A 12,676-nucleotide genomic window follows, 5' to 3' on the forward strand; every position below is an offset into this window, starting at 1 on the left:
AGGATGGTAAATTCACCAAGGTCTTAGGCATCTTGCTAGTCAGGTTGATATAAGAGATGACAGAACATGTCTGGCCATGCAGTCTAGAAGGATCAAAGATGCCTTCAATGATTCACGACACAGAGAATCTACATCTGTAGGTACACTGATATGGGGAATTTTATTATGCTCCCTGTACCACAGGAGCTCGGTTAAAAATACAACCAAACAGAAACCTATCGAAGTCTTGCAAGGGCCTTGATACACAGTCAAGAGACCAAAGAATATCAAGTGACCCAGAAAAAGAAATCAGTGCACACCACCTTGGCAGAAAATGACATCCCAGATACAGAGGAATTGGTAAGGATGTCCCCTGTGTCTACACAGAAGATTGAGTGATTTGTTTAAATAACCAGCCAAAGAAACTTTTAGCTCCAGAAAATACTTGGCATTATCAGGACAACAATTTGTTTGAGAAGGCTGTGTTGGGATGTATGGCAGCTCATCCTGAAAGAAGCTGGATGCAGAGAGTCTACCTTCATGCATCCTTTCTCTTGACTAGAACTCTTTATATAGGGCTGCAACAGAGCTGAATAAATATTTGCTGACAGGACTATAAATCCTTACACACTAAAGATTGGCAGAAGACTAAGAAGAGAAGATCCTCAGAGATCTTTAAGCCTCTTAACTCCAATAATAGCTCTGAGGTTTTCTAGGCACTGAACTTCAGTTTTGAAGAAGCTGTAGATGCTGACTGAGTAAACCATTTAGAGACAGCAAAAATGCTATTTCAGTAAGTCTTTTCAGATTCCTACACTATAAATGAGCTCAGGTCGACATTATTAGAATCACACAATCATAGAATCACAGAATATCCTGAGTTAGAAGGGACCATCAAAGTCCAACTCTTACCCCTGCACAAGACATCTCCAGGAACCACATCATGTACCTGAGAGCCTTGTCCGAATGCTTCTTGAGCTCCGTCAGGTTTGGTGCTGTGACCACTTCCCTGGGGAGCCTGTTCAGTGCCCACCTACTATCTGGGTAAAGAACTTTTTCCTAATACCCAAACTAAACCTCCCCTGACACAGCTTCATGCCTTTCCCACGGCTCCTATCACAGGTCATCAAAGAGAAGAGATCAGTATCTGTTCCAACGTTAGTGATTCCATGATTCTGTTTCTGTAATTTCTTCTGTACTTAACCGAAATGTTAAAATTAAGTCATACTGGGTATATTTTTGTATTTTTTTTTTGTAGTTAGACTAAAGGATCCCTATTGTAAAGATACTCCCTGCTCAGATTCAGTTAGTGCTTAGGGCTGGAGTGGTAAGCTCTGTAAAGCACAGGAGTGTCTTTAGGTTGCCCCCTTCTGCCCCATCCTCTCTGCCCTCCCACTTCATTACCCTTATTCATTCACATCTGTCGTGGTTTGAATCTTGTTTTCCCCCAGAGGCTAAATTAAGTGGTAGACCCCAAGGGGTGGAAACCCCTGGAAGTTTTGGAGTTCTGTCCAATGGGCGCTCCTGCAAAAATGTAAACATATCACAAGCTCACCGGAAGAGATGAGTTGTAGTTTGGTTGTTGTAGGAGAGGTGGCCATGTTGTAGAGCCACGAGGAAGGGGCTCTGAGCCTCTTGGGCCCTCTGGGCCCTCCCAGCCCCTGGCTGGGGGGCTGCAGGGACCTGGAACAGCATAAAGCTGGGCTAGGTGCCTGTAGTTATGCCAGGAGATGTTTTCTCCATGGGCACAGAGCAGCAGCCGGCACTGACCAGAGAAACGGTGGCAGAGAGCCAGAGATAAGAACCTGAACTGGAGGAGCAGCAGAAGCAACATGCAGCACCAAAGAAAGGACTCCTGGAAGGAGAGCCGGGAAAAAGAGAGCCAGCAGCCTGAGAGAGAGAGTTCTGGGGGTAAGACTGTACCAGCCCCCAAAACTCCTTTGAGATCCCTCTGAGAAAAGAGGGAGATGGACTCCTATTAAGGAGAAGAGTTTTAGACATGCAGCACCAGAGAGAGAGAGGAGCTGAGAAGCTCAGAGCGTCCCGGAGCTGGACCGGGACGGCCAGAGGAATGCGGGGGGAGTTGACCTTGGCTCCCCCCCCTTGCACTGCTGCCACGGTGGCAGCCTGAGAGACAGGGCACAGAGGCCCTGCAAGGAGCTGAGTCTCCTGGAGATACCAGACCGTCACGAAGACCCCCCTGTGTCTTCGTGATATGACGTGGTGATACGACCTTGTCTGGGGTTACGAAGCCCACGGAAGACCCCTCGGTTGGAGGCGATGGGGCCGAGAGAGGTTTGGATACCTCCCTCGTGAGTGCTGGCAGAAAGCCAGCCAGAGCTGCTGCATCAATGTGAAGAAGACAGACTGCTGCCTCAGAAGATGCTGCTGTTCAGAGACTGGAAGGGGTCTGTAGCTGCTGCATCAATGTGAAGAAGACAGACTGCTGCCTCAGAAGATGCTGCTGTTCAGAGACTGGAAGGGATCTGTCCTTCTTTCCCTCCTGGACTTTTATTTGGAGGGGAGAAGAGATCTGATCATTGTAAATACATATGTCATGGTAGAGATAGTTTGTGATCATGTGTATAATGTGATATGGTATTTATTTGTACAGTCATTGTAATATATTCCCTTTCCCCCACTTTGAGTCTGGTGTGTTTTGTCTGGAAAAACCCACCTCACATTAGGTTGAGATGTGGGAGGGGGGAATGGAGCTAGGGAATTGGATTTTGGGGCTATCTCAAACCATGACAACATCATAGTGAAGATACTTGTTCTCACAGTTTCTTGTGCTTTTGAGACTCTGACTTCGGAAAACATACAATTACAAATGAAACTCTAATGCAATAAGACAGGGGAGTCAATCTAACAACTCCATACTGTTGGTGGCTGCCCTTATTCCTCACATCCATATGCCAGCTCTGAGGATCAGACATCTTTGTCAGCAGTTTTTTGGATCTACTAACCTTTACCTCATAATGCAGCGAAGCCCTCCTACAGCATCAGAGAATTGCAAGATTTAACACACAAGGAGAAGCAAGAGTTGCAGGAACAAGGGAAGATGCTGTCAAGTGGAGTATGACTTCATTTGGTGGTTCATCATGCTGTCTAACCACGTATTGCTAGGACTGAGCTTCAGGCACATCAAGTTATAGCCTGTTCCCACACTGCGTTTGGACAGCAAAGTTATTCTGGATCTTGTGTTCTCAACTGGCTCATTTCCACACATGCTATGACAGCATCTTCTCAGTGAGCTTGATACCAACTGTATTTTGCCCTGTGCTGTAGTATGTACAACATATCTAGTTAAATTTAGGTAGAACATGGCTTGTGTTCACTGAACTCCATTCTAAATGGCTAGTGGCTCTGTGTCTTCTCCTGAGATACCCACTAAAGCAAACTGTCAGATCAAACACTGATTTCTTCAACAAGCATGGCAAAAGGAAGTTATCATAATCCCAGAGCTCATTTATAGGAAACAGTTTGTAGGGCTTGTGTAAAACTGTGCAAGCTTTCATCCATACATGCTACCAGACAGGACAGCCTGCTTCATTGTCCACTCCATGTGCAAAGTGCATTAGAGCTGATTTTTTTATTCTCTCAAGTCCATTTCTCTGTTTAGAATGATGACTTTTGCCTCACTCAGCTAACTGGGGTACAGGAATCCCTTCCCTGAGAGTAAAGACCTGACAGAACCAAAGTTGCTCAAGGAATACAACCGGCTGTGGCAATCCTTATCTTCTCTGTGCAGACCTGTTTAATTGACTCTGAATGCTACAGTAAAAACTCAGCTGCCATATATAGTAGTATGTAGTACCCATTTTGTTAAGAGATGGTATACTGCCCAAGAACAGAGTCAGGAAACAACAGTCCTAATCCTATTTCTGTCAGTTTGTTTACCAGATGATCCCGCCATCCTCCTAAGCCTGTAGTTTCACTTTCTGCAAACAGTCACAACTTCTGTAAAATATGAAGACTATTCTCAGAACTATAAACAGCTAAAAAAAATAAAACAAACAAAATATCCTACCAGTCAACTAGGCAACATATGCAAGTCCCATTATTGACTAAAAAATCTTCTACCTTCCTGTAATGACAAACTTCACCTTGTAACAACTACTTAAAAACAAACGAACAAAAAAAGCAATCACAAACACCCCAAAACCACCGAAAAAAAGCATGTTAATTTTCCCCTTAGTTTCTCTGATTTTTTTCTAATTATGTATCTTCAAGAAGACTAACACACTGTGGCACCTGTCCAGCACCAACCCAGACATCCAAGAGATAAAGTGAAGAACACTAGGCTTTCCTTTACTGTGTAAAGCCTCCTCCTCAGAATAAATAGCCAGGCAAATGTTCTCCAGACTGAGGAGCCTTTTCACACAGTATCAGCCAATACAGTGCCTGAGCGCACTGACAAATATGCTCAGGCTAAAATACCCATATTTTTTAGCCAAAGCCTTATTAAAAAGCAGTAAGACAACTGACTGAGAAATGGTAGATTACTGGAGATTAAACTATCCTTTGATGACAACAGACTAATCTGCTATGTAGCCAGGGTCAGTAGGGTATTTTACAAAAAAAGAACATCATCTTTGCTCTGGAACTGCTGAAAAGCAGACATATCTCTTCCAACACAAGTGGAACTTGCAAATTGAGAATGGCAGTGTTATTTTTTTTACCGACTCCCTCAGAAAACCAACAGAAAGACTAAGGTAGCCACTATTAAAAGAAACCTCTAGAAGCAAGTCTAGAGGCATACATCCCTTCTTTCTGTTAATTAAAAGGTGGCTGCTTAGTATTGTTCTCTACCCTTTCCTAACTGCAAGAATGAACTTGGGAAGACAAGTGCAAAAAAAGATGACAGAAGACAGCTTCACCTGGCAAACAACATAGGGGACTGACATATTTTGTCATCATCTCAGATTGATATAAAAGGATGAAAAAAGGCAGCTACTAGAAAGAATGCAGCACCAAACCTGACTGAAAATTAGAAGCTAAGAGAAGTGGGGTAGTTCAGCCTGGAGAAGAGAAGGCTTATAGCAGGTGTCCAGTATCTAAAGGGACTTATAAGAAAGATGTGGAGAAACATTTTAGCAGGACCTGTTGCCATAGGACAGAGGGTAATGGCTTTAAACTAAAAGAGAAGAGATTTACACTGCATATAAGGATGACATTTTTTACAATAAAGGCAGTGAAACACTGGCACAGGTTCCCAGACAGGTGGTTGATGCCTGGAAGTGTTCAAGGCAAGGTTGGATGGGGCTCTGAGCAACCCGATCTAGTTGAAGATGTCCCTGCTCATTGCAGGGGGGTTGGAACCAGATGGCCTTTAAAGGCTCCTTCCAACCCAAACAACTCTACAACTCTACAATAATTACATACAGACAGACTGATTTAGTGCACTGGAACTGTACTGGGTCAGAACAAGGATATTCCTTGCCTAACATCCTAGTTGACAACAGCAGGCGTCCAGGAAAAAGCATAAGTGACAGGATGGTTGTAGGGACTCCTTCTCCTCCCATTCTGGATACTCCATAGTTCAGGCACTACTAGTGACAGTTTCTTTGGAATGAAGTAGTTCATGACAACTAAGGCCAGAGATCACCAGTGCATGTATTCAGTTGCTTTTGAATTCATGATGATTAACATTCCCCATCTACCTTCTTCAAGTCTCTTATTATATTATAGCCCATATCTCCATCTTTCCCCACTTAAATCGTTTAACTCAATTTTTGCTTGTATAGAACTCAGTACTTATGTTTACCTGTCACCCTCTTGAATCATCTTTTCACTCTGCTTGGTCTCTCAGTCAAGTTTTGTTTGTGTATTTTTCGGGTGGAGACGGGAGGAACACATTTGATTCTGATATGTGCTTACAAAATAGGTTTCCCCACTGGTACAGTGTTTGCTATTTTGTTCTCTGTTCATGAGAACAGGGAAGTCTTTACAGGGAAGTTTGCTGCCTGGGGCCCCTGGGGCCCGAATCTAGATGAGATGTCACCGGACAACTGAATAGCTTAGTATAGCTTTGGACTCTTATCCACTCCTGCACTTTCACGTGAGTACCAAATATGTTGCAACAAAAAGTTTAAGGTCGATCAAAAGAGATTTCAGAGCCCTGGGAACAATGTTTAAAAATTCAGAAGCACAGGCAGTATCTTCTTCAATCCTCCCAGTAACGAAGAGAAGCTCTGGAAAAAAACAGATGAACCCAAGAGGTAAATACCTGGCTCTAGGACTGATGCTCGAAGCATTTCTTTACCAAGAGGTGGTCAAACACTGGAACAGGCTTCCTAGAGAGGTGGTTGATGCCCCAAGCCTATCAGTGTTCAAAAGGCATTTGGACAATGCCCTTAATGAAACATTTTAACTTTTGGTCATTCCTGAAGTGGTCAGGCAACTGGACGATCCCTTCCAACTGAAATACTTCTTTTCTATTTATTTTCAAGTAGTTATCACTTCCATTTTTCTGTACTGAGCCAATATTTGCATAAATGCCAAGATCTCTTTTCCCAAGCTTAGCAACACCCCCACAAAACCCCTACATTTTTTTAACGTGAGTCCTTTCTGTCCACAGCTGTAACTAAGTCTCACTTGAAATTTTATGGGCCGGCAACCTGGTATAAGGAGGTTACATAGTTCTTCAGAGAGCCCTGGTCATCATAAGCCTGAATAACCTTGTATTATTATCCAGCTCAACTTGTATTTGTACCCTCTACCATCTCACTTACTACAGTCCTGACCAGCATGTTTCCATGTGTTGCCTCTGTGGAATCCCACCACGAGTTCCTGCCTTTTTGAAGGTCAACCATTTCTGCCTTGATCCATTTCTAGTCTTTTAACCAGTTAAACATCCATGCAAGGACTTTCCCTAACATCCCAGAACTGCCTAATTCTCTAAAAGCTTTTGCAAAACACCTCTGGAAATTCAAGTAAATGTTTTGAGAAAATATCTAGAAGTTTAACCTTCTCTTGCACTGCCATATGTGAATCACCATCTTCTAAATCACTCACAGAGTTCAAGTAACTGAGGAGAGCTGAGAATGTGCAAGGAAAAAGTCTTTTAAACATAAATACCACTCAGTAAGGAGGTTTATATTTAGACTACAAAGGGAACCATCAGTCATTTGGTACCATCAGTAAAATAAATTTATTATTACTTTTTGGGCTGCGACTTTCAAAAAAAAAGAGAACTTTTTAATTTATGTGTCTACATCCCTCTCACACCTCTGCTGTAATGTTCTCTCTCCCTATGGGGTTCAGTTGTCTGCATCCCAAGGATTCAAGGCTGAGCCCAAACACAGCAAAGTTATGTAACTTTGGGTCAGAATTCATAGAAAAGTGCTAAGTTCTGAGACAGACTTCTGAGAAAAATATGTAGAAAGATAAGAAATGAGACAGGGTAGAATGTCTAAATTAGGGATCACTAGCTGCTTAAATAATTCATCAAACAGAAAGGTATAAGATCCTAAAATAAAAAGATGAAGGTGGGAGGGTCACTACCAGTCGTCACTTTTTTCAAAGCTTGAGTCCTGCTGGAGATGAAAGCAAACAATTCAGCCACACCATGGATCTGACTGACATAGCTGTTGAAGCAGATTCTTCTCCTGACTGAAGCCTGTCTAGACAGCAAAGATTTCTGGGTTATTATATAACAGTGGTGAGCATATTTACTGTCAGCCCCATTGCTAATGAAGGCTTGGCTATAATCTGGGAGTCCTTGCCACTACTTACTTCCTTTGTACTTTTGCACTTAGCTGTGCAAAATATGTTGCTACAAGTCAGATGCTCAGGCAAGCTAACCTAAAGAAGGGAGGTAACAGATCAATGGAGAACAAAGTCAGGCTCCATAGTTTGTAATATGTCCTCTTCCCTGAAAGGTGAAGGCTGAAAACAAGATCATCAATCTGCAACCTTAGTGCAGTCAACTATAGTGACTTTTGGAGACTTCAGCTCACTAGATAGGAAAAATGTCCATTAATGGTGGTTGTAACCTAAAATAGAAATAACCATTTCCTAGAAAAAAATCCTTCATTTCCGACAGAAGTTTAGGGATACAAGTTATTCAGAAATAATATTGTCCAAAGCAGTGTCCTCAAATGAGAAGCGTGAAGAGGTAGAAAATGCATTACAAGGTCTATTGCCTGCTGGTTTGTAACTATGCTACTACTGATCAGCATGAGATAAAGAAGAGCATCTGCTGTCTCTTTAAGAAAATACAGAGAGAAACATCAGGCATTTTTTTCTGTTCTCAGCCTGGCAAACACTCCCAGTGTAAGTAACCACAAGGCAGAAATAATTCAGAAATCAGTCACGGAAGCATCTTTACTCACACTGGAGACACTACAGTCTGTCCTCTGGTATTTCAAAGTTTCTGTGGACCTGCACACCTGCAGACAATATGTTTGAATCAGGAATAAACGCTGATTATATTTAAGAGATGCACAGTATGGGAAGTCCCAGTTCAAATTTCTCCATGCCTGAGCCATGACTGCGATTTCATAAGTCAGTAAACTGAGACAGGCTTTACAGGCTCATTAACAGCTCTCCACAATAAGACTGACTGTGCCAAGATAACTTGATAGTTCTGACTGCTGTTGTGCTGTGCCCACTGTATTACAATGCTTCCACAGATTTAATGACTGCACATTTACGCTAAAATGACTTTATTTGCTTGCTAGGGAGAAGAGATAGACCCAATAGACAACAAGCAAATGGATAACGAACACAGAGCGAAGATCCTGGATGAAAAGGACTGACTGAAACATTAGCTACAAAAAAAAGACAAAAATTTGCTTCATGAATTAAGCAACTCAAGATGTAAGAGCTTGCTCCATGGATTATACAGGAACCAATCATCAACCATCAAAACAAATGCTGCTGATTTCATGTTACTGGTGTTTGTAATAAACTGTCACGAACGCATTTTACATATCTGTGAGAATAGCACATATGCATGCAAATGGTGTTATTCCTGAAGAGCAACTATTTAATCTCAGTTAAACCTTTCTTTTTTTTAGCATTTGAAGTTATTACATGAGAAAATACTTAGCAGGACATACATGAAAAGTCACTTCAAGCAGATAAGTATTCTCATTACTTCAGTACTCATCTGGTGCCACAGTTCAATAGATACTGAAGAAGTTGAAAGTGTTCACTGATATGCCTGGCCTGTTAAAGTAAAGCTAAACAAAGATTTGATGCAAAGCTGCAGAGCACCATAAATGTAGAAGGAGAGATAAAAGTCCAGCTGTTGAAGACCCTCAACCCAGTGGTGATGGCAACTCACACAGCAGATCTGGAAGTGGATACTCATCCTGATATCAGTCCCTAATATGAAGGACAAAGACACCCTTGGTGATTAAGAGATAACAGATATCAGGAGCAGAGCAGGAAGGGGCTGAGCTGTAGTCTCTCCCCCCAACACTATCACACTTGAATTTCATCTATTATTGTATCACAAGCCTAACTTACACAGCAAAATTCCATAACCTTGGCTTAGGATGTGAGAAAGACGTACGGAAAAGTCTACAGAAAAATATGGATAGACCTCAGATGGTTCACACAGGATCTGCTGGTAGCTTATAGGTTTAAGAGGAGATAAACCCACCAACGAGGAGAAGTATAGAAAGCAACAGGGAAAAAACAAAACCCAACAACAAAAAGCAGGGCAGGGAGAGCACGTGTCATCAGCTGTTTGAGTTATCACTATTGGAGTCAGTTAAAGGTGGCAACTCAGCAACCCCAGGCACTTATTTGCTCCAGGACAACACAGAGGCTGACCTCCTTCTCCATAACAATGCTAGTCCACTCAACAATGACCTTCTGGGTTTCAAAGGCATTGTTACAATTTGGGGGGTGGGAGGATTTTGTTTTGTTTTTTTGTCACATGAAATGATCATGAAATGACATGTAGGCATAGATAAAATAACATCTGGAAAATGAACACTCAGAAATCTGTAGGGTATTGGCATCTTCCATAAAAATGACATTCAATACTTACTGTGCACACATGAGGCCAGTTCTCAAGCTGATGGAGCACTTCTGTGCTAAGATCCTCCCAGAACATTTCCCGATAGATCTGTGGCATCTTTGACACCTTGACACCACTGCTGTACTTGCTCAGAAGCTCCTTAATGCGACTCTGAAGTTCATTGACATCAGCAGCAGAAGAGCCAGAGGAAACAGTATGTGTCTCTGCAGTGGATGTATTTAAGTTATCTGTTAAAAAAATACAGCCTTGAAGTACACACAGCCTTACCAACAGAGAGAAATACAGATGATTACCTCCTTACTAAAAAATTAAACACCTGAGCTGCCACTGTAACATCAGCTCTAAAATGTGCCTCTCCTGCCCAGCACAGCTAGTTCAGTGACTTTCTACTAGAAAGAGCTATGGAAACCTCAGACATTTAGTAACTGACCTAAAGCTGCATTTTCAATCACCATAGTTATTTTCATAAGATGCTGCTAAATTTTACTTCTGAAGAAATTCTGGAAGAGGATGTAGAACCCTCAGCCCCACTGCAGCTGAGAAGCTGCACTAAGGCAGTATCCCAAGGGGGGCACAAGATAATTTCTTTATGAATACACACACAACAAAGACACAGCAAAACAACTAAGAATGTTCTGTATTCAGACAGGCGCACAACTCAGACCAATCATTTCCCTTTCATTCCAAGATATGTCCTGACGAAAAGTCTCCATCCAGCACACAGCCTTTCTGTGCTACTGCATCCAAGGAAGCCCTCCAATGAAGCAGCAAAAGAGACAACAACTGTCCACGTGCTCTGGACAGTTTCATACACTGTGTGCAGGAGTAAGACAGTCATTATTTCTGGGGGAGGTTCACATCACTAGCTTGCCTTCTCCCTCATCTCTGCTCCTCTCTTTCCTTTGAAGGAGTATGTTTGCTACTACTCCTGAAGCTTCACAAATCAGCCTCACAGGTCTCAAAGAAAGCAACCATCACTTGGCAAGCTCACTAACTGCAGAACTGTTGTGAATCAGGCAGGCAGGATGGTATTTTCTGGACAGATACATTAGCGTGCTGCTTACTTCTGAAACCCAGGATTTCACTCTTCTACCAGAGCCCTAACCTGGCAGTGAAGTTAAGTTTACTCCTCCTGTTTCCAAGCTACTCACACTAGCTTTGTGATTGGCTTTGACACTTACTACCCAATGTTTTTCATAAAAGACTGAGAGGCAGACAAGCGAACACACACATTTCCTCAGCACAATGAAATGAGAGTGAGAAGGTTCACTCATAGGACTTGGTTTCTCACCCAAACCTATTTCATTCAAAACAAGTACTAAGATGGATTTTTCTTAAGATGACACCCAGTCTAATATGAGCAGTCAACAAAAATTTTCTTAATGGGTATACCATTTGATTCTGTGGAAGAGCTTCTGGACAGGTGAACTTGCAACTCTTTCTGAAACCGTGGTGGGACTGTCAGTCTCTTCTCAGACCTAAAATTGCAAAGAAAATGGCTTAAAATCATTCTCTTATCTCTAAATATTCCATTTGTTTATAAGACCTATACATAAAACAAATTCCACACACTTCTAGAAGGCCTTCTGCACAAGATCATTACTCACAATGTCCTTGCTTGGAAGACAACCTGATGAGCAGTAACAGTACATATCAAGAAGTGGTTTCTAGTTTTTTTCTTATTTTCCTTATTATTGTGAGAATCAAAACACACAGTAAAGAGACATTAGCAAAAGAAAAGCACTTAGACCTAGTAACAGCTGACAGTCTTACACTCGATACATTTAGTCTCACTATTTGGTCATTTATCTGGATGGCATCTCAGTCTTGCTCTTGAACATGATTATGTTAATCTGCTTGGTAGCCATGTGCTTCCTGAGAGTATTTGGCTTCAGAAGTCAGAGAAACACATGGCAGTTAAGGTCTTTTTCTGGATGCTGTTGCTACCTCATTTAACAGATTCCTCTCTGATGATATCTCCCACTGAAAGTACAAAAATGTCATGCTTGCAGGACCTTCTGAGGTGCCTCAGAGAGCAGCAGCTTTTACTGGGAGCATAGACACCTAGATGAGCTCCTGACACTGAAGAGATCACAGTTGTGTGTAGCTCACTAAGAAGTGAAAACAATCACCTGTGAAATAATTACATACACTGCAAGCAAAAGAGAAAAAAGTTTGAAGACTAGGACCAAGCACTTCCCAAAGTCACACATGCAAGGAAAAACTGTGGTGGAGAAATCAGGGTGGCAACAAAACAGCTCTCCACCAAAACACAGCAGGTTGCTGTGAACCAGGCATCTCCAGACCAGAGCAGACCCTGCAAATGCACTTGGCAGGCTTTGCAGATGACCTCTGCCCAGGGGCCAGTAAGAACACTGGCCTGAACTGTGGAGTTCAGGGACAACAATGAAGCAAAACAAAAACTTCACCAGCTGCAGAAACACCAGCTTCACCTGGACTCTCAAAAGGTAGGACAGCTGTTCAAGTATGATGTTGAGACTAGCAGCCATGGGGAGCCGAGATCAAGGAGCTTATATGCCACCAAACTGACTTTTCACCAGAGCAGATCCATGAATCAGAAAGAGGCCTCCCACATTCACATATGTTCTAAGCAACATCTTAAAAAATTTAACATGCATTTGTCTCCCTTGCTTTTTTGGTGTCCCCATGAGATGAAACCACTGCTCCCTCATCAGCTAT

The 12,676-nt window shown here is 42.3% G+C and overlaps 1 protein-coding gene across 6 annotated transcripts in view; it reads right to left on the reverse strand.

The window, feature by feature from the left end:
- Nucleotides 1-12,676, reverse strand: part of TDRD7 (tudor domain containing 7) — a 46,742-nt gene that overhangs the window by 16,764 nt on the left and 17,302 nt on the right. For 5 of the 6 annotated variants that reach the window (XM_018086057.2, XM_018086058.2, XM_018086059.2 and 2 more), the window contains 2 exons: nucleotides 11,369-11,454; nucleotides 9,986-10,203 (listed from right to left, as the gene is read on the reverse strand). In XM_018086057.2, the coding sequence (XP_017941546.1) occupies nucleotides 9,986-10,203; nucleotides 11,369-11,454 (304 nt within the window). The remainder of the gene's footprint in view (nucleotides 1-9,985; nucleotides 10,204-11,368; nucleotides 11,455-12,676) is intronic. The other variant, XM_018086061.2, reaches the window with a different exon arrangement.

This window comes from Manacus vitellinus, unplaced genomic scaffold (assembly GCF_001715985.3).
Source record: "Manacus vitellinus isolate BGI_N305 unplaced genomic scaffold, ASM171598v3 scaffold_9_pilon, whole genome shotgun sequence".
NCBI classification, from domain to species: Eukaryota; Metazoa; Chordata; class Aves; order Passeriformes; family Pipridae; genus Manacus; species Manacus vitellinus.